This window comes from Mchenga conophoros, linkage group LG16 (genome assembly GCF_057382185.1).
Source record: "Mchenga conophoros isolate Kocher_MC1m ecotype Shallow Benthic linkage group LG16, M_conophoros_male_GT1.1, whole genome shotgun sequence".
In the NCBI taxonomy this organism is placed as follows: domain Eukaryota; kingdom Metazoa; phylum Chordata; class Actinopteri; order Cichliformes; family Cichlidae; genus Mchenga; species Mchenga conophoros.
The window spans coordinates 28,065,904-28,090,917 of record NC_140541.1 but is presented as its reverse complement, the minus strand read 5'-3'; the positions used below and the strand labels follow the sequence as shown (position 1 = coordinate 28,090,917).

General features: G+C 38.2%; 1 protein-coding gene across 3 annotated transcripts in view; it reads right to left on the bottom strand.

Moving 5' to 3' along the window:
* Window positions 1–15,841: 15,841 nt before the first annotated feature.
* The window catches only part of epha3 (eph receptor A3), a 93,333-nt gene continuing 84,160 nt past the window's right edge, over window positions 15,842–25,014 (bottom strand). For 2 of the 3 annotated variants that reach the window (XM_085249371.1, XM_085249370.1), the window contains exons 16-17: window positions 21,914–22,069; window positions 15,842–18,489 (exon numbers count right to left, since the gene is read on the bottom strand). In XM_085249371.1, the coding sequence (XP_085105497.1) occupies window positions 18,384–18,489; window positions 21,914–22,069 (262 nt within the window). In that variant the 3' untranslated portion in view covers window positions 15,842–18,383. Of the gene's footprint in view, window positions 18,490–19,755; window positions 19,870–21,913; window positions 22,070–25,014 lie in introns of all 3 variants that reach the window. The other variant, XM_085249372.1, reaches the window with a different exon arrangement.

The window sequence follows — 25,014 nt, the reverse complement described above, 5'->3', positions numbered from 1 at the left end:
GTAAAAGATTTCTTGCCAAGAAGCATAAAAATAATCAACCAAACATAAATTTCCTTACTTTTTGTGCTAAGTTTACTTTATGTTTCAGTCTTGATTAATCGCCCAATTACTACTTGACCATATATGTATGTAGATAATGACTGTGAGCCTATCTGGAAGGTTAGTCACTAGATACATACATTAAAGCAAACATTTAGCAAGAGTTAGTATACCTATAAATCATTAAACAATATCACCCTCTGTAGCTGTGAATATAGTGCTGACATATATCAATAAATCTCAGAATATCCAATGATTTTTTTTCCTCTTAAATGTCTGGTTTAAATATTTTTCTGGGATCAGCAGAGAAAGTGACAAAGCACAAACCTGCCTCTGATTGTGATTCAAGCCCATATTATGTATGAAAAATTGAGAGACCAAATATGCTTGATGGCATAGTAATTAGGAGCCATATATTTTCCCAAGCTATGCGATGCCAGAATCATTACCGCCTTTCCCTGTGATGAATGCTTCATGAGACTTGGTGGTTATGAATATATTTGTTCACATTTTGTATGTACATATTAAAATTATTGAAAGTTCTACAGGGATTCTTTGTAACCATTTACATTTGAGTTGCTGTCCAGCCAGTGGTAACACCTGTATTCTTATGTTAACCAAAGCAAAAAACGTAATATAAAACATTTTTTTATAACAATGTTTTCATTTACATTCACTTATGTGCATTTTATGATTAATGTTGCTGCTGCTTTTGTAACCCTACCAAAAATGATGTTGAGAACAAAACATTGAGTTCCTGGTTAACATTTAAGTCCAAAGAATATTTGAACAAATGTCAGGAAATGGCATTATCAGTCAAACATTTCATTGTTTGTATGGGCCTTTACTATATCAGCCTATAACATGATCAGTAAAAGCATTCTGGAAACAGCCAGTTGAGGCTGAGTGAAAGGAAATCTAAAGTATACAATAGTACTCGTGCAACAGATGTAAACTATGCATGCAGAAATGTAAATACAGATTAGTCAGTGTTTCCAAAAATGTAATTTCTCCTGCGTACAAATTTGGCTCCACACACTTTAACAGTGACACATGTGCATGAGTACATCTCTCTCACACAGTCAAAGACAAGCATAGCTGCAGGTGCAGCTCTTTAAACTGATGAGTCTGTAAGTGTTTCCAAAGAGTGAGTTGCTCCGAGACAGCTGTCTCCATACACAGTGTTAACTTGAAACTCTCCATCTCGCTCTCCACTCCCTTTGTTCTCTCTCCCTTCATTCTCCTCTTACTGGCCTTTCTTTCTTTCTTTCTCTTTCCACTGTGGCTGAGACATGATGGAGTCAATCTTTCATCCCAAGGAATGAGGTGCCAACTCTCAAGGTACAGTAACAAGAATAAAACGCCAAATGATCTGAAGAACCTAACTCTACTCCATTGTCTGCTGTAGGGCAGAATGAAAGGCAATCTGTAGTGGTTTAGGGGTTCAGACCAGAAAAGGGAAGCAGCTGCAGCTATGCCAGTGCCAGGATTGCATTTCTATCTCCACACATTGACAGAAAGTTCAACAATTACCCCAGAGCCCAGCCTCAAAATATGATTAGCATGGACCCAGATGATAATGGCTTTTACATGCAATTACACCAAAGGGGGATTTACCCAGTATATGGGAATAATGTAGCTAGAGAATGAGACAATAGCTTGCTAATGTCTGTTTTTGTTGGCTGACCCAGTGGAAATTAGTTTATTATAAGGTTTTATATTCAGACAAGCTATGTCTGCAGCAAGTCATGTGATGATCAATCATGAAATATGTTATTTCTTTTCAATGACAATGCAGTTGAGAGTTGATACAAACATTTTTCATTGAGCCAACAAACACTCACAGATGCAACCAGTTGTAGGAAGTCATACAGCAGCTATATTAAAATGAATAAATGTGTTGGAAAATTTAGAAATAAGTGTAATAAACAAGAAATATCCCAACTAATGTAAGACTTTTTTTCAAAGTAAAACATTTACTGGAAATTACCATAAACTGTACATGGACAACGTGCCGGTACAGATTGAAAGCATGCTGTTGATTTGAGCAAGAAAATGAGAACATGACCTCACCACTCGGATAATATGGAGGAGTGTGTCTGGAAGAGAGATGTGCTGGAAAAATAGGGGAAAACACACAAACCACTACAAAAAAAACCAAAACAAACAAAAACAATAAATCCCTTGCTGTAGTAATATTGTTCTTGGAAAATCCTGTCCAGGAACATACATCTTTGTTGAAAGTGACATTCTCACGACTTAACTTGATTTCCTGGGTTTCCTTAAGCACCATTGGGTGAGACTCTACAATAAAAAGACCAATGAGTCTTTCTACCAGAGATAAAAGTCTCACTCAGCTGGCCAATATTTCCAGCTGAATGGAACACAGTTAACAACATCATAGTTGTCCTTGTGGGTGTTCTATGCACCCTTTTACAGCAATACCTACAATATAATACAAAACTGGGTACTCCCTGAGCAATATCTCGCAAGCAGTTACTCGCAAGCACAGAGCAGGAAAAACTGAGACTGAAAATAAAAACAAACAAAAACAAAACTCCCAATACTAAAACTCTTATAGTCACTGTTCCATAGTAAAGGTGGTTAAAATATTAAGCAGTCTCCAAAAAACAAAACATTCTAGAAAGGAAACAGAACTAACTCACCTATTATAAAGATCCAAAAGAAAATAGAGGCCTCTAACCTGTCTCCCTAACCTAAACAACCCCTACAGCAGACCTTCCCAAAGTGTGGGGCCAGCCCCCCCAGAGCCATTGCAGGGGGGGGGTCGCGGTATGAAAAGGGGGGGAACAAAACGCTTGGACACTGCTAGCACGGGGCGCCTACAGAAACGCAAAGCAGGAGCCGAAGCATAGCTGAATATGTTTCCAAATTCATTCTAAGCCAAAGACTAGAAAATACGGTGAAGCATATCTTCCCTTTGGTTTCACCTGCACAAGTGCCAAGGTAGGTCTCTCCTGCAGAATTGGTTTTCCCTTCGTCAGGAGCACACGCTGGGCTGTTCAAATCACGGACAAACAGTATCCCACGTTCTTGATTTTTAGTTCACAAACACTTGTTATAATAACTAACTACTCCTGACATTTTGGAGATGTTAGCTCTTTATACAGTAAAGTTACAGCGGGATACAAATAATATCAGGTTGATGCTGCCACAATTTGTTCCCTCTGTCTCAGTCACGGACAAACGGTATCCCACAGCTGTTTATGTTTTTGAACCCATTTTGCACAGAGAGGCATTTTTGAAAAATGTATTGATAGCAATGTTGAATATTATTACACAGGAAAAAAAAACAACTACACATAAAATAATCACACCATGACGCCTCTGCCTTTCTAAATGGAGGGACAGTAACTGCGTGTGTATATGTAAGCGTGTAAAACCTGAAGATAGTCAGATTAACAGAAACAGTATTTTGTCTCTATCTGCCATTCTGCAATTCATCTCATGTAAACAATAACGTGACGCACAGCGTGACGTGAAAAAAGGCACATACCTTTGACGGTGTGTGACGAACTCTGTATTCCTCGTCCACACGTAAACGCAAAAACTGAGTTTTTAAAAAATCTCCGTTTTCGGGGATTCGAAACACCGTTTACGTGTGGACGAAACAGCTGCGTTTTCAGAAATACTTGTGTAGGTGTGGACGTAGCGTAAAAGAGTTAGTAGTTTATTTTATTACCACCTGTAATTTATTGCTGATTACTTGTATTTGCTTAATTGTTTACTAAATGTTTGAGGTGTGAAATAAACCGCAATGGAGCAAAATAAGGGTGTGTGTGGTTGGATTTTTCTTGTAAAAAAAACGGGGGCCCAGCAAAAAAAGTTTGGGAACCACTGCCCTACAGCTGCCAGATCAATCAACAAAAGAGACTTTACAACATTTACAATATATACTCAACAACCTCTTATACTTCATCACACACAGTCTTCAACCAATGGTTGGCCTCCACCTAGAACTCACATATGCAACATGAATAATGTACGATGCCACCCCCAGGTGTGGAGGAATGAAAACAACACACAAAATTCTGACCTGTGTCGTAACTAACAACAACAACAGCAACAACAACAACAACAACAACAATAATAATAATAATAATAATAATGATGCAAACAAGAAGAGGAACAATCCACTTCATCCATTTTCTGCTGCACATCTGGGTTAGGGGTCTAAGTCAGAGCAGATATGCCCAGACCTCCCTCTCCCCAGCTACCTTCTCTAGCTCATCCACAGTGAAACAGAGGCTCAAGTCAGCTGAGAGATCAAATGTCCCCAGCATGTCCTGGGTCTGCTCCAGGGCCTTCTCCTGATAGGACATGCTTGAAACCTAGGAGGTCCACAGACATGCTCCTGGTATCTGATCCACTAAACACCGGACCCCTTTGGCCCCTCCAGACAGTGTATGTTGTGCCCAGCCAGGCTTCATAGGCTTAGGCCCAACCATTCAGGCACCAGGCACTCTCCCACAAACACTTCCCCCCTGGACCTGGCTCTAGGGTGGGGCCCCAGTAACTCTATTCCATACAGGGCAGCTATGTCCCTTGATTTCTTCTTCATCATGGGAGTTTTTTTTTTTTTTCTGAATGGCCCTTAGTCTGGCCCTTCACAGAGGCACTAGGACCAATTTGCCTAAAAAGACGCTAACTAGGGGTTAATTACACCATAGCTCCTGCAGCCATGCAGAAACATATACCTCTCCACCATGATAAGGTGGTGATAATAATAATAATAATAATAATAATAATAATAATAATAATAATAATAATAATAATAATAATAATAAACTGTATTACATATTCCTCAAAAAAGGGAAAAGCTGTCTCAGTAAGGCAACATTGTAACAGCTTATCCATAACTATTCCCTCCACAGCGCCCCTCTCCATTTGTATTGTTTAGACTATGTGCAATCAGAATTCTAAAAAGCTGTGGCAGCCACCCCACAATGTCTGCTTTTTTCACTGGGACTCAGCTGCGTTGTCTGGCGGTGTTAGGTATCCCCGAGTCAGAGCTCTGCGGCTTGTCTTGGTGTAAACAGATGGTCTGGGATGTGATGACTACTTTCTGATCTCACCCAGATAGGGATGGAGGCTGTCAGATGACATTCCCAACTTCTGCAGAGGTGAGATGTCTAAAACAGTTTGAAATTGTTGGCGTTAAATAAAAGCCCAGGTCCGATTTCCTGAGAGAAGCTTTATTTAGATAATCACAATTGTACTGTGAAGAGTGACAAGCTGTAATGTAGACTTCATGGTTTTTTACAGCAAATTGTTTTTTCTACAGCAATCCCTTGCTGCATGAAACCTAACTTCTTGACTGGTTGAAACTGTGGGAATCTCCTAAAGCAGAATGTTAAAAATACAAGAATGTACAGTATGAATACATTTTGATACAATTTAATATGTATTTTTTTAGTGTAGAAGAAACCTGTTGAGCACATTTTTTTTCAATACCTTAAAATTAAAATGTCAACTTCAACCCTTCTACAGACAGAGCTTTAAGTCTATAATTATGTAAAAGTATGACTAGTTTCAAAGATTCCTTCCAAATTTTGTTACTTTAAATAATTAAATCTCATAGGAATGAATTCATCAAATATTTTTTCCTGTTCCATTTAGAGTGTTGGAGCACCTCACATTTACATAGTGACCTATAGCACGGATCTAAGCATCCATCGTACTTACACTATATACTGCATCTTCTCTGCAACAAAAGCTTAGTATGTTGTCATGGAGAGCTGGGTGCAGCCTTAATGACAACCAAATGTTGATGACCTTTGCTCATGCTGTCCACCTTGATTCACATTCCTCACCACTGACAGTATTCTTCCATCTTATGAGGAAGGAGGAAGGGCTTTCCAGTGGGATGAAGTGATCATCCCTTTAGATATTTTGTTCCTAGAGCTTACAGGCTTGATGAGGACCAGGGTATCTAAATGAATCCTCTTAATACAATGAAAATATTCCTCCTGATGTTGCCACCTTTCATTTTGGATAGAAGGCAGAGAGAGACTAGGAGGTAGAGTTTATGCGTGCGTTTGATCAAGCTGGACCTTTTGGAGGATCGCTTCATATTTTCCATCTAAAGTGGCTGGGGTGCTAGCAGACCATCACATCATTACAAGAGCCTTGATAACCATAGCGCTGGTATAGGGGAAAGTAGGCAAAGTGCCCCGAGTGTGTGTGCATCTCGGGTTGTCTGTGACTCATCTGCCAGTTTGGCCCCTTTCAGTATTTAATTTTTACAGTTTTATCTGACATTTGTGCTTCTTAACACTTCTGTTTCACTTTTCAAATTACGTTTTTTCTCCTTATTACTTATTAATACCTTTAAATGAAGCAGAACAGAATGTCTATTCCATGCATTCATTTTGTCATTCTGTGCCACTGATGGGGGGACTAGGTCAAAGCAAATTTTTCCAGAACTTCTTCTCCCTAGCCACTGTCTCCAGCTCTTCTGTGGGAACCCTAAGGCAATCCCAAGTCAACCATCTTTTGGGAATTTGAAATAGAAATCCAAAATAAAATGAGTCAGTGCTATATGACCTATAAACGTCAATATATACACACACACAGAGAAAGAGCGATAGGGGATCACTAAAGCAAAAAGAGTCTTTCTTTACCCCTAAATGTTAGGTTTGCTCTTCCAGTGGCCTGCAATAATAACATAATAACATTATAATGCCTCCATTAGGAAAAAGTTTCATATTACCAAATCAATACAGACATTTCTGACAGTCCCCAAGAGTCTGTCTGTCTGTCTATCTGTCCTTCAGCTAACTGTTCATGTCATTAGTGGATTATGGCAGCCACTTCCCTGAACTGCACGAATGGCTGTAACTAGAGAGGAAGTCAGAATCAGAGAGCATGACAAGCCAGCTGATACTGCCTAGCTTGTTAATGTCTTTTTCCTTTTATGACAATCATCGGAAGAGGGAAGGTTTTATCATTTCTCATTGAAGCCATGAGAAGCATCCGGTCTTTTGCAGGTCCTCACTGGGACTACAAACATACAGGTGCATATGTTGACATGACTGACAAAAGGTCCACTGAAAAATGTTCCACTAAACATAAAATGCCTCTGGTTAAAATTGTTTTGCAGCTCTTGTTGCTATAGTATAAAAATGTGCTTTATTACAATTTGTCCATTTATACTGATAGATCATGGCAGGTAAAAAACCTTGTTTTTCTACTTTTCTTTCATTTTTGCTTATTTTAGCATGAAGCACCTATGAAATCTTGGGAATAGTGACTACATTTTGCCCACTGGTAGATTTAGGTATACAATGACCCCTATAGTTGTACTGACAAGCAGATCTAGCTTGGCCAGACTTGCCCCTACACATTCGTTTAGAACTAAAATAGAATAGAATAAAGAGCACACTTAGGAGCAAGGATTTCCGCACACGTACTTCCTCCTCCGCACGCAAAAACAATAAGGTCCCCATGAAAGAAGGGCTGAGATCTAAGGAGATCTAACCAAGTTTGACAGTCAACAGCCCTATTCAAGCAGGGCTGGCTGCAACCAAACACAGTCGTAATTGTAAATGTCAGGCAGAATTAACACAAAAATAAATAGCTTAACCTCCCTTACATGTATATGTGAGCAGGGACAAGGGAAAAACATTATAGCAGAGCCAGAGGACACAGCTTTCTGCAAGTCAGTCATCGGCTAGTTTCATAGCATCAAGTCTGTATAATTCGGATTGTAAATGAAATATGATCCATGCTCACAAACATTACACATAAATTACTCACAATTACACTTTTTGACTATATAAACAGATTACGCACATGTGAACCGTGTAACATTTATGGCTTTTCAACAAAATACATGCCATTACACTTATATCTAAGTTTCCACAATTTCTTTTTCACTGTGATCACACTGTGAATGATATGGCTGATGTTTAAGGGACTAACTGAGGGTTGACGGATGGAGTGTGTTAAACTGACTTACTTTGAGGAAAGACAGGGGAGAACTTCATATGGTTTTACCAAACATGGAAACATGTTAGAGGAAAAAATGAATGAAGGAAAGAAAGAAAGAATAAAAAAGACAATAAATCACAGGGATAGAAAGCTCTTTACGTACTGCTTCTATCATGTGTGCAAGCACAGATCTAATGTTCACTGGTTAGACCGTGATTCATGGATTAGTCATTCTGGGGTAGTCATGATTAGCCTGTAACTGTTTGTGCTTAGGGACTTAGGGATTTTTTTAAATTTGGGGTCAATATTAACTTAAAAAAATAAATGATAATGATGATGACAACAAATAATTAATTTAGATGGGAAAACTTAAGTTAAAAATGGCTGTAATAAGTTTTAGCTTGTTACAGCTATCTTTTCCCATAAAGTTTATTATAAATGTCAACACTTTTCTAATTACATTTTACAAAAAAACCCCACAAAGACCAAAAAAGAAAAAGAATAAATAAATATTCAAAAAAGAAAAAAACCATAAACAGTGATAATAATATAGTTCCATTGTGCATTTGATTACCACCTGATTTTTAAGCAGCTTTCTAAATTTGAGTATTAATTCCCCATCACAGTTACTCTAAGTTTGACCCTTTTACAGATACACATCTTTTTTATATTTTAAATTTCTTATATTTCTTTTGAATGCTTTTTTGAACATGCGTTTTCCTGTGGAAGTTTATGCTCAAACTTTATCGTTCTAATTTCAAAAAACCTCTCAATACAATTTGGAAGGCAATTATTTTGTGCTTTACATTATTGGTGCAGTGAAATCAAGTAAATCATTACATTTTAAGATGTGTAGTTTAATGACTCATATGTGGATTGGCTTGTTATTAATCTGATCCATATAGAATATGCGTAGCTTTCTTCTGTAGGATATAAACTGGATTACTGCTTACTTTGTATGTTTCCCCATACATATATGGAGCTGTTAGGGAACAATAGAGTATGGATAATATTTTTAGATTCAATATCTTTTCTATGGGCATTTTTGTTTTTACATGGTTTATATGAGCCTTCCAAGATAAGCTCTGATTAAAAAAAAACACTGGTGTTGGCAGTTGGTGTATGTCAAACACTTTTATTAAAACTTTCAATTCAATTTCCACTGCATTCAGAATGTTTTTTTAAATTTTTCAGAGAGCTAAAATAAATCAGTGTCATCAACATATAAAGTGTTTTTAAACAAGTTAGAAGACTGGATTGTTATCATCAAGTTCATTATTTATTACTTAACCACGAGTGTGCTATCCCTCTTATACTGCATTATTGTATTTGTACTGTATATGTACTGTGTTTCTCCAGCTTTTTCACAAATCATTTCCAGATTTTGTATATAAATGAAAACACGCCCTTTGATCTTTGTGCAGTAGAAAAAGAATAATTAGATAATATAAGAACTGGTGAAACTAAAAATAACATAATATTGCAGAAACAATTTAGTGTAAATTTAGTACCGTAAAAATACAAATTTGATAGATCTTGAAATCATGATGTTGACCCATACTCTTTGGTACATTACATGTTTTCTCTCAAGTACATTTAGAAATAATGTTGCAACATTATGGCAACCCACTAAAGAATAAATATGGCCATCCCTTAACCACAGTAGCAGCTGGTGATCCTTGGATCCAATATCTTCTGAAACTCAGCTGTTTAAGTCAATAGTAGCATTAACATGTGGCCTTGCAATTCACTGAGGTCAAACAGAGTGAAAAGGCATGAAAAGTGGCGAGAATACCAGTAGTCATAGAGAGACCTTGTCAGAAATGTATCCCTGTGTCCATGGCCCTCGACCCCAGTCATAAAACTAGCAGACACAGAGGAAACCGAGCAGTAAATCAGCCCTTTGCTGCCTCTCACACACTGATTTTGATCCTGGTGATATATGCCTTTAATATGTTTATGGAAGCATGGCGCAATGAAGAGAATAAAAGTAGACAGGAAGAGAGAGACAGAGGGCACACTGATTGTTTTATTTGTTTTGGGGTTTTTTTTTTTTCAAAAGTGCTCGTACATCAGAGGAAATCTTAATAGCATTTAAAAAATGTGCTCCTCCTTTGTCATTACATTTTAGTTTGATTATTAAAGAAACAATTTATTAAGCTACTTATAACAAACACAAGTATAATCATTATAGCCACATTTCAGCCATTATTGACATAACAGATACTTTCATTTTAGTCCAACAAAATGCAAACTACTTACTGTTAAATCAACAAATGTTTTTTAATAAGGACAATAAAGGAGAAGGTCGAAGGAGAATATGAACTAGATAAAATCCATGTTGTTCCAAACTGACTACCATGCTCAACTGTGTGAAATTAAGCGAATGATGCAAAAATACGACAACAGTGGAAATATGACTCTTTTTTTAGGATAATGATCTTGTCATGTAATCACCCTTCCTGTTGCTATAGAAAGAAAAAGAGATGAGACCAGCATGGTATGATGAAATTGTGTGTTTTTGTCTTTTACTTGCCAGTTTGCACAGTGTAGTGTCAACTAAGGACAACTCAGACTCGACCCTTAGCCCAGCCTTAAAGATTTGGAGTGCCATTTAACACCACATCATGGCATTCAAAAAGCATCTCTGTAATATCACACAGCAAAGGAAAAGGCGTGAAAGGCATTACTATAGCTGATTCCTTTGAAATAAAATTATTACTAATGAGCTGTTCATATATAAATTGACTATGGAACTTACTACGTGATGGGAGAGAAGCAAGAAGCTGAGGAAAGGCAAGAGAGCAGGAAAGAGGAAAGCCGAGGAAAATCATGAGGAAAACTGGCAGCGAGGAGAAGAGTGAGGAAAAGAGAGGGAGGGTAAAAAGATGGGGGAGAAGAAAAACTGAAAGGAGAATGGTGAATGACAAAGAAAATGCAGAGTGAGAGAGAGATGACAGAGTGCTGACATCAGAGGGCTAGCAGTCCCTTCACATCATTCAGCATTCATGGAAAATCAATTCTCCCTGGTATGGACAATGGTGTCAGCAGGCGGCAAGACCAGCCCCTCTGTGGCCTTCGTTCTGCCATTAACACTAAAAGACAGAGTGGTAATAACACCTTCTCTAGAGGTTAACCCCATACTGATTTGTTAAATATCCCAAATCAGTAATCAAAATTATATAGTGTGATTATTTCATAAAAGACCGTGAATATGAATATAAATATGGCAGGGTTCTAGCGACAATTGAGGTCCTGTAAGCAAAAGGGATACAACTGTGTAGTCTAGCATATCCTATTATTTAGCAGGCATGGAACACCTCAGTCTAAATAATCTCTATAAGCAACAACCAATGGTACTGCAAAAAAACAAGTTCATCACTCTATACGACAGAGGCTAAGGGTGACAGGCTGGGATAAATAAATTAAACACAAAAATTTGCATAGGCATTAAGTATGCCTTGCTAGTACAGTTCCTTCAGAACTGCATTAATTAACAAGGTGCTGGGAAGAAATGCTGTCCCATACTGACATGATAGCATCACACAGTTGCTGCAGGTTTTTGTTTTTCTTCATGTGCATATCTCCCACTCCATCATTTAACAAAGGTGCACTGTTGGAAATTTGATAACTGTGGTGGCCATTTATGTGCAGTGAACTAATTCTCATGTTCAAATAACCATTTTGACCATTTTTTATGAGCCTGTGCAAATTATAGCCTTCCTGTTCTTAGCTGACAAGACTGGCACCAGGTGTGGTCTTCTCTGTAGCCCATCTTCTTCAAGGTTTGACAAGTTGCCAGGTGTTCTGCTGAATACCTTTATTGTAATGAGTCATTTGAGATATTCTTGCCTTCCTAAGTGTTCAAAGCAGGCAGGACATTCTCCTCCGACTTTCACTTTCAACAGGGCATTTTCACCCAGAGAACTGCCCTCACTACAAATTTTGTCTTTCTCAGACTGTTCTCTCTAAACCCTAGAGATGGTAGGGTGAGAAAATCCCAGCTGATCAGTAGTTTCTGAAATACCAGCTTGCCCTGCACCAACAATCATGTCCAATTCAAAGTCAGTTAAATAATCTTACTTGCCCATTCTGATGCGTAATCTAAACTTCAAGAGGTTGTTTTGAACATGAATTGAGCTGCTGCCATGTGACTGGCTAATCAAATACGTGTGTTAACGGGCAGCTGAACAGCCATACCTAACAAAGTAACTGGTAAGCGTATTCATGCAGTTATTTACAAAAACACTATTTTAACTTCTTAAGCCCCAACGCCCACTGATATGGGGGCAAAAGGCAGGAGATCAGGTAGGCTTGGGGCTTAAGAGGTTAATGTAGTTCTAATGTAGGTATAAATTCAGGTCTATAAAGAACACATTTTTAAATTGGCTTTCACCCGCATAAATAATCCTTTTGGAGAACTATTCTAACATTTGAAATCAAAAAATCAAACCATATACAAACATTAAAATGTTAACGTTAATCCAAAAAGAAATCATAAGACAGGGTTTGCGCTGAGAATGCACTCAATCAAACAACACAACAAAAAGTTTTTCGAGGTCATTTCATTTGAGACGACTCAGTGACAGTGATTCCACCTGGGGCCCAAGTTGATCAAAAAGCACACCTACTTGTAGTTTCCACTTAAAAAAAGACAAATATCCAGTAGTGGTGTAGAGGCTGTGATGATAGCTTCACTTCCCTTTGTGATGGTGCCATTTGTTAAAATGACAGAAGCAGTCTGAGCACTGTAGTCCTGGGACCTGTGTGTTAGTGTGTGCTGTGATGATAGCGCAGAATGTGGTAATAAAATGATTGAAGAGTTAGGATGTGTTTAGGTTCCATAGAGAACACAGACATTACAAAGCCACCAACAAACATCCATCTACAGTATCTTTGAATGTGTGCACCGGTACGTGTGTGACAGCTTAGTGGTCCCTGCAGTGTATATGTTTTCATATAAGATTTCCGTTGTGTCAGCACTGCCCCGCTCTGTGTGTGCTCTTGCACATTCTGAAGAACACTGGAGGTACACAGCTTGTATTTATTCATAATATGCTGCTGCAGACAGATAAACCTGGTGTGAAACAAAGATAATTAACACATGACACCCTGGTTCCTTTTCAGTGAAGTTTAAATCCGGGAAGTAAAGTTACAAGGATGTCATCCTCACAGCAGAACTGGCTCACCAGAGCAACAGAAGTTTGCAACATGTCGTCAGGCCCTGTAAAGCAGCTGCACACAGCTGGAGACCTGTTTTTACCAAAGACCAAAAGGGAAGATAGGGGAGACAGAGCGATGAGGGTAGGCCACAGAACAGGGTTCAAAGGAAGGAGATATCTCTACATGGGGAGGATAGGACTCGTTCTCCATAAGAATCAGGTTAATTTCCATCAGCTGTATTTATGTGGCTACAAAAGCTCCACAGGATGTGTACACCAACAAGTTTCAAGAATTAACCACAACTTCAGCAGAAAATCTAAACACAAACTACGGACCCTTGAAGATGATGGAAAAATGACTGACACCAGATTAAAAACACTGGCCTCAAGTCAACATAAAACATTTTTTTTATTGTTCTTCATTGTCCTGGTGTCTAACACACAGGGTTGGGGAGATGATTTGAAAACCACAGCAATAACAGTTTCATTGACTGTTCTGAAATGTCTGAGGCCAAACGGAAACAGTGGTGTTTGGCAGATCCTAGAAAGAGGACCAGTATGTTACTGTAAAGCTGTATTTTTCATGATTGCATGTTACCCCTGCTCAAAGTGAGAAATTCATTTTACACATCATGACTCTGTTTTCTCATTATCATTACTCTCCAACTGGAACCGTGCTTTCTGTATCTGCCAAGCAGGGTGATGAATACTGTTGGCTAATCTTCTCTTGCATTATTCCGTGATAGTATGCCGTTGTTTGAAAAGTTCTTATCTGCTTAGGCAGAACTACCACCGGCATCATGTGTTTAGCACACCTTCCTTCTATCCTCTGGTCTGTGGCTTCATAATCTGTTAACATTCACTCTCTGTACCTCCCCCACTTTCATTCTCCCTCTGTTTTTTCTCATCACCCTTGCAATTTCAGTGCCACAAAGGTCTTCCAGATAAAAAACAAGAGAAAAATTGGTGGCGGTGTCAAGCATACTGTGTTCATTGTTTGAGGAGGGCAATGTCCTCTTATTTCACTGTGCACATCTGCCTGGGACCATCTGGATAATGTCAGCATTCAACACTGAGCAGAGCAACCATCACTCTTTCCCCTCTCTGACACATCTCATCTCCTCCCAGTGAGGAAAAAATAGAGAGAAAACACAGATCTTCCGCATTAAAGTCATGAAACAAATCAACTTTAACCATGGATGATCGGAAGCAAAATGCTTTATTAGATGTGGCTGTGGACACAAGGAGGAGAGTGGAAGAGATTAAAAACAGAGGCAGAGGTGGGAAGCTGGTTAACAGATGTGGAGGATGTGGAAGAGCTGGGTCCAGCATGGATGAGTAGAGTAATAAGTGGTTTGGAATGTGTCTTGTGACAAACCTATAACAGACAGGATGTTAGTAAAAGACAGATTACTACAAATTAATGACAAAATGTTTCAATGTTAAATGTAAGCTTTTTAAAAGTTGTTTATTTAAAAAGTTGGTGTGCATTGATACAATGGGAAAAATACATCATTTGGTTTAGTTTGGGGAATTTTGGAATCTTAATACTTTGTTTAATATACACACATGGAGTTATTCTTTTATCCTGGTAAGTGTTTATAGGTAGACATCAAAGACAGAATATGAATAATTACAAAATTGCTGGCTTGTTTTATCAATCTGAGATTCCTATTTAAGTGGCAGAGGCATGTTTGCATATATCTGTGTGTCTTTTTTTAAATCAATTGCAATCAATCAGTCATAGTTTTGAAACTGATTTATTCGTTAACCATTCCAATAAAGGTATTATTCATCCTGATACCCCACCTGCTGGTAAAATATGTTCTTATAACATCATGTTGAACTCATTCCAGCAGTTAAAGAAAGTTTCTTGAAAATTAATGTGACACACGTGTACTCTCTTTAATTCTGTTTTATTTATGTTGCACCAAATCACAACAATAGTTGTCTCAAGGCGTTTTATGTTGTAAGGTAAAGATCTTACAATAATACAAAGAACAAAGGACAGAAAAAACCCAAACAATCACGATCCCCTTTCAGAAAGTGCTTTGACGACAGTGAGAGGGAAAAACTCCCTTTAACAGGAAGAAACCTCCAGCACAACCAGGATCAGGGACAGGCAGCTATGGGCCATAACCAGTTGGGGTGAGGGGAGGTAGATAGGACATCATGGTTATAAGAACTAAATTGAAATGGTTATTTAACTAACAAGCTAAACCAAGTTAAATAAAATAACATTAAACTCTAAGATCTAATCATTTCTTTCATTTGGAATTTTGATTCTGTGTATTTTAATTACATGATAAATTACCTGTTTTTTATTTATATTTCACAAACCTACAGAGTTTAAAATGAAGGTTCAGTTATTTTCTTATTGTAAAGTACCCTACATTGTTATTACCAGTTCCATGAGTGCGGTTTTTGATGGTGCCTATCAGTGATCATTTGGACTATATACTTCAAATGTTAATTTTGGGATTGCTTGAATTCTTATTAAAAAATTCTCTTGGGTGTAAAATTATAAAAAAGAAAGACATTTAATAATGTTTTAGATTAAAAAAACAACAACTTCCACTTGTGATCTATTTAACATGTGAATCATGCGCTCGTAATAAAAATTGTCGGCCTGCATGACTACGACATGATCAAATAAAAAAACACAGGAGCAGGTCTGTCATCATCCGTTTTTTGGAAAATATTTTGAGAATATTTATTATAAAAATATAAATGTTTCCACTACAAATCATTTTACATTAGTAGACAAGGCGATCTACATTTCCACACATAAACTCTCACACAGACACTCGAATCAGACTTGAAACATAAATTTAGGAATCTGGATATAGGGCTCATAACAGTATTGCTCTCTCAGCTGTGTCATTTTTATAAAGTAAGTCTAGAACCAAAACACAGACAGCATTGACACAGTATTTACTCTACGCCCCTCCCCCCACCCTCCCAAAAAACGAACAATGCACTGTATAATGTTAACAAATAAATAACGTAATCATAATTGCCTTTTTATTGTAGAAAAAAAAACAAAGCTGACAAATATAATTCAAAACAAGATAAAATAAAATACAAATGCTTTTTCTCTTTTTTTTAATTAAAAATGTTGCACAATTTTTATTCAGGCTTTTATACATACAAACATTTGTACAAAAAAGGGATGGACATGTACATATAGTGGGATCTGTAGTGCTAGTTGCCATAATAACAATGGTTTACATTATGTACATGCTAATTAAAACACATAGCAGCAACAGTAGCATCCACAGGTAGACCAAAGAAAAGAAGACAGGACTGACAGACTGACCAAGGCTGGGTTTCCCAAAAGCACCAAAATCACCCCGTCTGTTAGACAAGTTTAATCTAGCGCCAAGGCAATAACATTTAATTTCAAAGTGCTGCAATACTGCGTACTAAGTGCTTGAAGAAACTTAAATATTGCATCCTTCTTGTTACATATTACCCAACCAAAAGCACAAAGTACCAAAGTGCCAGTTAAAAAAATCTGGGTACATGTTGCACTGAGGGATTGACTGGGTGACATCAAAGCAGGAGACTAGCATCGTAAAGTACTTCACTGTACAAAGGTCTTCTAAGGTGCTTTTAGGAAAGCCCATACTGGAGATATGACGCACTTGGATACTATCTCAGAAAGCAATCATCTATTAGATATGCTGCATCTCTTCCAGGGCAAAATCTAGTTAGTTTAGGTAATAACCAACTCTATATCCCAAAGAGAACAGAGAAAGAAGGCCAAGACTTTCTTGACGTCAAACCAAAACCAAGTCCAACTACAGGAGGCACTCAACTTTTTTTTTGCATTAAACACACCAAAAATAATCGGTTAAAGTTAATTTTACAATATAACAAACTATTTTTTACACAAATTTTTCCAATCAAACAAAATGACAACTCCTAAATGGCTTTTATTAATAAATTATGAATTCAAACCTAAGTTACTGGACTATAACCTCAGATAGGCAGTGTTAATCTCAACCTACTAAACCGATCTTACACAGGCAAAAATTACACTCTTTAGAAAGAAAACGAGAGTTGTGAGAGTTTGATGATGCTAACTTGTCTTCCTTAAAGAAGAAACGTGAGCTCTGAGTATATTACACTTCTGCAATACATCAGCAGCAGTAGCAGAGGGCTGACATTGATTTTACTTGTTGTCTCTCATCATCATCTCTCTGTTTTCCCTTTTCTTGCACATGTATCTTAACCTGAATTCTCAGTTCTAGTTTGCTCCATTTTCCCCATCAGTTTGTCCTTGCTTGAGAAAACATAAGGAAGTATACATCCTGAGATTTCACACAAAGGGGTTACAGAGAGAACTGCACTAAAACTGTACAATATCTGTTCATAAGCACACAGAACACAGATGTCACCATAAAGAAAAATCTGTGGGTGAAGTGATTTATGGCCCCTGTTATTTTTAAAGCACAGCATTCAATACATTTTACATGTGATAGACTCATGGCTTCCATACAATGAAATTATTCCACTGATTATATCATTATTGCTTTTAAGTGACATGTCTACTGAATGCAAATGCTATAGATCAGAGCTACAGAGTAAAATGGCTCGGTCAGCATCTCGGTGTGTCCATTCCAGCTGAGATCTCACATGGATAGAGACGGTAAATGAAGGTAGTTGCAACAAAATCTCACGCTTCAGACTTCCTCACTCCAGGAGGGCTCTACAAGTGGGTCAGCTGCTGCTGTCCGTCGTACCCTTCTTGGCAAGGTGTTTCAGTTGTTTCACTGCCTTGGACTACAGGCTGATTCTCGGGCGTGCTGTGGGTAAGCCATAATCATGGAGACGTCCGGCTATATGTTAATGCAGTCCTTGCCCTGCATCCCAGTACAGTTCTCCTTTGTCTTCCTGATCAGGTCTCTCTGACCTTCTTCTCTTTTCTCTGCTCTCTACCCCCCTCTTAGTCTGTAAGGCAACTCAACATGGGCACAGAGGGGCAGAGGGTTGAGTCAGCCAGTTACCTAGCAGGTAGAACTGAACTGAGCTCTTCTCCACTTCTCTGCCGGGACATCTTTCAAATGAATCAATGAAAGACATCATTTGAATCATGCCATATTTTTCCGCCATTTTCAGTCTGAATATGCAGCCACTGTGTTAGAGTGCAATTAGCAAACACAGTCTGTCAACACAGACCAACAGATAGGTCTCTGGTGGTTTTCATTTGTCGGGTCCATTTTTTTAAACAGGTACTGGGCCATTCTTGTTGTGAGAATCTAGGGCTTTCAAGCTGCTCACTATCTTCTTCTGCGGTCCTACAATAGTCACTCCAACCTTTTTTAGATCCCTGGTTTGCAAGAAAAGCGAGAAAGGGGGAGAGAGGGGCAGAGTGAGGTTGAAAAATAAATGGGACAAAATCAGACAGAGAGAAAGATGGGAAGGAAAAAAATGGAAACGTGTGCGTTAGTGATAGTAAATATGACATCCGTGTGACAATAGTGGCATGCTCCCAGTGTTGCTCCCTTCGCTTCGCTGTGCGCCTGTCATTTGCAAAGGACTGCATTTCCCAGAAGGCTTCACTGACAGCTGCCATTATGACCCTGTCAGGGTAGAAAACAATAAAATACAAGGGCCACAGTGGCAGAACAGAACTACTCTTCTGCATTGCATTAAGCTGGATTTTTTTGACAGGTACACTTAATTTTGTGGAGAGGAGCAGCACAGGGACATGTGTTGAACACGACACTGGTTCATAAAGTGCTTCTGTTAAAGCGTTAATACTCTTAAAAGCTCTTAGAAGGTTGGTTACTTGCATTCAAAGAAAAGACCACTTGAGTTAACTAGAATACAGTTGTTAAGAGTGTTATACAGTGTAAACCTACAGTTTACACTGTATACAGTGTATTGATTTTACAGCACACAGCAATCACAGCACATGTTAGGACTCCTTTCTCCTAAATAGTGTATTGTATTAGTAGAAGCAGTGGGATTATGGCATTACTGCAAGAAACTCTTTCAGCCATTTAGTGCTTTTTAAAAAAAACAAACAAACAATGTTTTATTTTCCATATGCAAGCAGAAAGTTTAGTTTGAAATAGAGTTAAAAAAAATACAGATACAATTTGAAAACCCAGAAACTGACAGTGATCCAAATTACAGATTCTGCCTTACTTTGTGTGACGATTTTAAGGGATAGTTGCTTCAGTGTTGATTATACAAATTATTCTGTTGTCAAGTTGGCACAATACTTGGGTTTACAACTATCTACCTTTGCAACAATAAAGATAAATAATTAATCTTTAATTTATAAGCTTTTTATTTGGTCTGTTTTCTGGTCATTAGCATGCAAAAGAGGCTGAAACCAGCATCTACTGCTGATTATGTGTGCAATACTAATCAACATTTACACTGTATTAGTATTTTGAGCACCAAATCAGTAGCCCTGTTTTAGAACATGTGGCATTTTACTCTTTTTTTATAATTACAGCCTAAAATGGGATGAAGTTACCACTCAATAAAAACTAACTATCCCTTCAAAGGTCAGACAAGTAAAAGCCCATCAGTGGTTCTGGAGGTTATTGATCTTAGACCTAGGCCTTGGTCCTCCACCCACCATCCAGAGCTTGAGTAGGGTGGAGCTGGGTGTTAGAGAGTGGTGATCCCCATGGATGGCTCCCATTCTGGGCAAGTGGCTTGTGTGACATGGACCTCCGTCAGAACCACTCTACTGAGAAACAGCCAGGCCCAGCAATGTTAACACATTAAACTAGATATTATTGTTATGGGTGGTATTAGCACATTTTGTAAGAATAAACACAAACTGCTTATCTCACCTCTGTGGCAGACAAGACACCAATGATGACTTGTCTGCCACTGCAATGAGAATGTTTTCTTTAACGGGCAATAAAAATAAAGTGTATAGATTGTGATTATATTGTATGCTGATTTAATTTTTTTTTGTGTGTGTGTCTATCACATTGTAAAAGAAAATCTAAAAAAAAAAAAAAAAAAGATCCTAAAATGATTTGAAAACATTTTGACATTGACAGTGTAAAGGTAAAAAAAATACTCCAAATGATGCAGTATTTATATGTCAGTCCATCTTCTCTTCTTGAAAAAGGATTAATCAATTACTCCAACAGATGACTCAGCACACTGCGGCCGAGTATGATAACTGTTCCTCTGAGGTCAGAGCATTGCCAGGCCTTGTGCTGAATATCAAGGACTAGATTAAGACTGTACAGATCAATACAGAAATCTATACAGTGCAATTCATAGTCTGAGCCAAGGCTTCTGCCTTGTAGCTGAGCTTAGGTGCCTTAGATGAAGCCTTCAGTGGATTAATACTGCGGTGATCCAATTTAGCATCTAGCCACTGAAAAGGCATTGTAGACCAATATATTATGTTTAGTGCACGATTCCTTCAGTGCAATTTGTCTTTGATGTATTTTGTCAATACTGATTGTGGATTTCCACCTAGTCTGTGCACTAAATACAACATTTTAAGATAACCTTTTCATAGATTAAACACATTCATTTGTCACATTGGATAGTGACTTATAAGAGAAGAGAAAAAAACATTTTGTGTAGTACTCCTACATAAGAAAAGAACCATAATAAAAATTACAGGAAGCTGAAAGTATATATTTCAGAATTAAGCGCTCTGTGTGGAAAATAAACACACTTGAGCTTGTCTTAAGGTAGTACAGAGCATTACGTATAATATTTCCAGGAAAAACTATTCTGTTCCAGTTACAAGTCAATGAAGTCTACAGTTGGCACTGTGAGGAGGTCTGCTAAACAACAGCTTTTTTTAATATCAGCTCCAACCAATTTAACATAGTTTAAACTCATGCACAACACACAATCCTTCTTTCCAGCATATTAAGCCCAACACAGTTAATGACTCCCTGCTTTGTACAGTTATTGAGTTACAACTGCTTGTAGTACTGACCACCAGTCCCCAATTGCCCCCGCAACTGCTATCAACGCAGAGAATGGCTGCTTTGATCACAATGATTAGAAATGTCCAATTATTTACTCTGTCACATACCACATCAATTAAACTAGCAGCAGGCCAACAGAGCGAGGAAAAAGGAGGACAGGGAGAGGGAAAGAAAGGGACCGAACAACAATACACACTGTAGGACCTACTTTCTTACCAAGTGAACATACTGTAGGTCCTATATTGTGTGCTCGCCAGTTGTGATTTCTCTGGATGTGGCTGCCAAATAATTTTCTAGCAATCTATCCTTGCTCTATTCTTTGCATTTTAATGCTTTACAGCACAGAGAATGCCATGTCTTTGCACACCTACTTGACAGCTATGCCTTCATTTTCTCTTTCAAAGGCCCCTCTCGCTATCTTGTCAAATCTCCCCTTTCATTCTCTCTCTCAATAGCGTCTCTCTTATTCCCTTTCCCTCATGGAACTCACAACTCTTCTACCCTCTTTCTCTTTTTTTTTGGTTTCTCTTTTTTTTTCTCTTTCTTTCAATGCTCTCACCTTCCCCTCTGGTCATACTTGCAGCATTGAAAGCATAGCTAAAGACCTGTCTTTATGAGTTACCATGAGTCTCATCTGGACACCTTTAGTAATGGCTCTATAGCTTTCTTTACTTAGTGAGAACAAGAGAATGTGTGTGCTTGTTCTTCACCAAGAGTCTCTTCAAATTCCTGGGCCTTACCTCTGATACTTGGGCCCTGTAAACACTGCTGACATGAATAGGCAAAGAAGCCTAATGTGTGTGTCTCTGTGTGTTGTTGCCTTACTCTGTGGAGGTTTTGGCCAGTGTGTCACAGGAGCTGTAGCTGACCCCAGAGAAGGCCTCCTTGCAGGGCAAGGTCCTCATTCCATCCATCCAGTCGCCCATTGTTCCCACTGAGGGAACCTCTGAACTGCTTCTGTCCAACAACAAGTTGGCTGGCCTGACAGAGAGGAGAAGAATAGTCAAGGGAGAAGCAAACATATCAATAAGTGATGATGAACCACTTGTAAGATTTTCGTGTCCCAGATGTCATTAGAGTTCACAGCATACTGTAGTTTAAGGAAAACAGGAGAATAAACACCACCAGGTATCACAGTTTCTGTTTTATCTACAGCCAGCTGATGTCATAGTGAACTAGTCCTACAACTATGTATATTGTCTTTTCAAGCATACACTATTGCACCATTTACAGAGTCTGAAGCATGTCAGACATGTCAGAGTGTGTGTGCAAAATGGTCTGCATGCTTTACGGTCTCAGAAACAGTTTGGCAACTGCATTTTCACAACAGACATCAGCCTTTGTTCATTGTTCATGCTATCATCAGCAGTCATTGCTTCACTGTCCTTTTTTATTATTTTGAGCTAGCAATGTTTCTGGCTAATTCCATCATTATTTCCTGTAGCAGATGTACCATGCAGCAGAACGTAACATTAGATTTGATTAGACTTGATGGTTTCAATTGGATCAAATCATATTAAATGCTCTGCGTTGGGCTTTAAAATGCTCAGTCAACTGTAGAGGGTGTAGGGAAAAACTGCAGGCACTGTTGTGACTAGCTCTGATTGATGTTTGCCAAAGGGAGGGGGGGCTAAGGAACAATGATGGGTAAAAAGACTTACAGAGAGTAAAGGTACATTAGAGCTGGAGAGTGCAGAGGGCCCAAGGAAACAATGTGCTTTATTAATGGCGACTTTCAGATACCGCAACTCATGTTTATACAAATGTGATTCCCTCAGCTACTGTGAAACCTGAGCACATTAGTGCAGCGAACGGGAAACAAAGCCAAACCATATCAGGTCAAACTACAGCTCATAACACAATAATCAATCCACTAGTAGCACACTGTGCATTTTCATTTTGATTTTCTGAGTATCATCTAAAACTGGGTTCCAAAAATGAAGGACACACTGCATTTGTCACAAAGATCAGATAAATACACCTGTACCAAGATATGTACGGCACTCAAGGGAATACAGCAAAGCAGGTCAAAAAAAAAAGAACAACAAAAAAAACAGATAGCGCTCCCTTGGGGAAAACTATTTATAGCACTGTAAACAAACTCATTAGAATACCAGAAAGTCCACCTCTGCCTAATTGACTTGGAAATTGGCAAGGAAGTTTAAAGCCACTCTAAATGTGCCAGGGTTTGTGTACCTACAAAAAAAAAAAGGTTTAATTTCATATAATATGTTACGTGCTTTCGTCACCTGCTCTAATTAAAATGTATTTTATTGATTTGATTTTCTTTAATGAAATCAATATAATATAATTAATGGTGTCAGAAACAGCACACTAAGCCAACAAAATATTAGGCACATTGAGATTATTGAGATGGTATCCCAAGTGGTGACAGGAGAAAAGAAGAAAAAGAAGGAGAAAAAAAGATGCACTTGAGGTGGTGGAGTGGGTGCTGTTACAGTGATTGAGTCTTTTCCTGCCAGATCAGAGGGTTGTCAAAATGCTGAGGGCCCCCAGGACCCCCTGGAAAGATGGTTTGTCTGCAAAGGAGGGAATTGAGGGCTAGATGGAGGGGGTGGTTTGCATGAGCACAAAAATAAAGTAATATGTGAATCTTCTGACAGTAGAAACCCATTTAAAAAATATTTTAAATATGTGTTACTTCTTTTTGAAAAAAGAGGAAGAGGAATCAATAGAGGTTTTTGCTGATATTTGCTAGAAAACAAATCAGGAAAAATCAATTAAGACATATAAAAGATAACTATCTTCTGTTTAAAGTTTTGGGCTATAAAAAAAAATTCTTTTTTCAGGATTATTGATCTTCTTCCCTCCCCTCCTACACCCCTTTTTCTTTCTATCTTTGATCTTTTTTCCTCTTTTTGTCTCATTTTTTCCCTTCTGCTGTCTCCACTGAGAGGTAAACTGGAGATGACCTTTATTCATCTCCCTTATCATTTTCAACGTTTCCTTTGTTGTTACATTTTCAGCAACATCTTGTTGCAGCTCAAGAGACACGATGATTGGTGAGGAAACAGAGAGATGTGATGAATTGGAAAATCATAAAAAAAGCATCTGTCTGAGACTTGGGGTTTGGGGCGGGGGGGTATAATGTCTACTTAATACTATATAGCAAAGCAGAAAACACCCACTTGAAAATATAGATGAAAATATGACTACATCAGAGAGAAAGGGAGTCGGGTTATATATTCCCTTTTTTCATCTTTTGTTCTGTACTCCTTGTTTTAATCTCCAAATAATCTTCTGATTTTTGAGCTCACAAAAAAGGGAATGAAATTACCTTTCAGCGTGACAGCTCCAAGGCAATTCAAGGACAGTTTAGACTGATATTTAGGGGTAATATTAGCCCTTTCAGGTGCAGCCCTTTGCTGCCACTGCCAAATTGGATGATATCATGTAGTTTTAACCAGTACTCTGGTGGGCTGAGGAAAGCTAAACTGACATTTTGATTTGATTTCAGCAACAATACGTGACTGTGCTCCGAATTCTTTGTTCAATTTATTTTCACTCTGAAGTTTTGGTAGTGTCTGAGCTAACAGTTTAAGAATTTTTGGTAACTGAATTGAAGTATTGCTCATTATAAAACTATTCTATTTAACTTCTATCCAGTTTTTCATACTTGTGACTTTTTAGATATTCTCATCAACATATACCTCTCTGTGATAAATGCCTGTGTTCTTTTCTACTATCAGGCGGTTTCCATTCACAGGTGAATGTTTGCCCATTGCAATTGCCAAGCATAGACCAGGCACCAATCCTTGTTGCTTCCCAAGTCCTTTTATCCAACCTATGTTCCTGGCCTCTCTGGATAAAGGTTGATATTTGAGATATTCTCTATATAAATATTTTAGATTTGATAAAACTTTGAGTGTTATGTATTTAAAGGTAATACTGTAAGCAGCCATTGG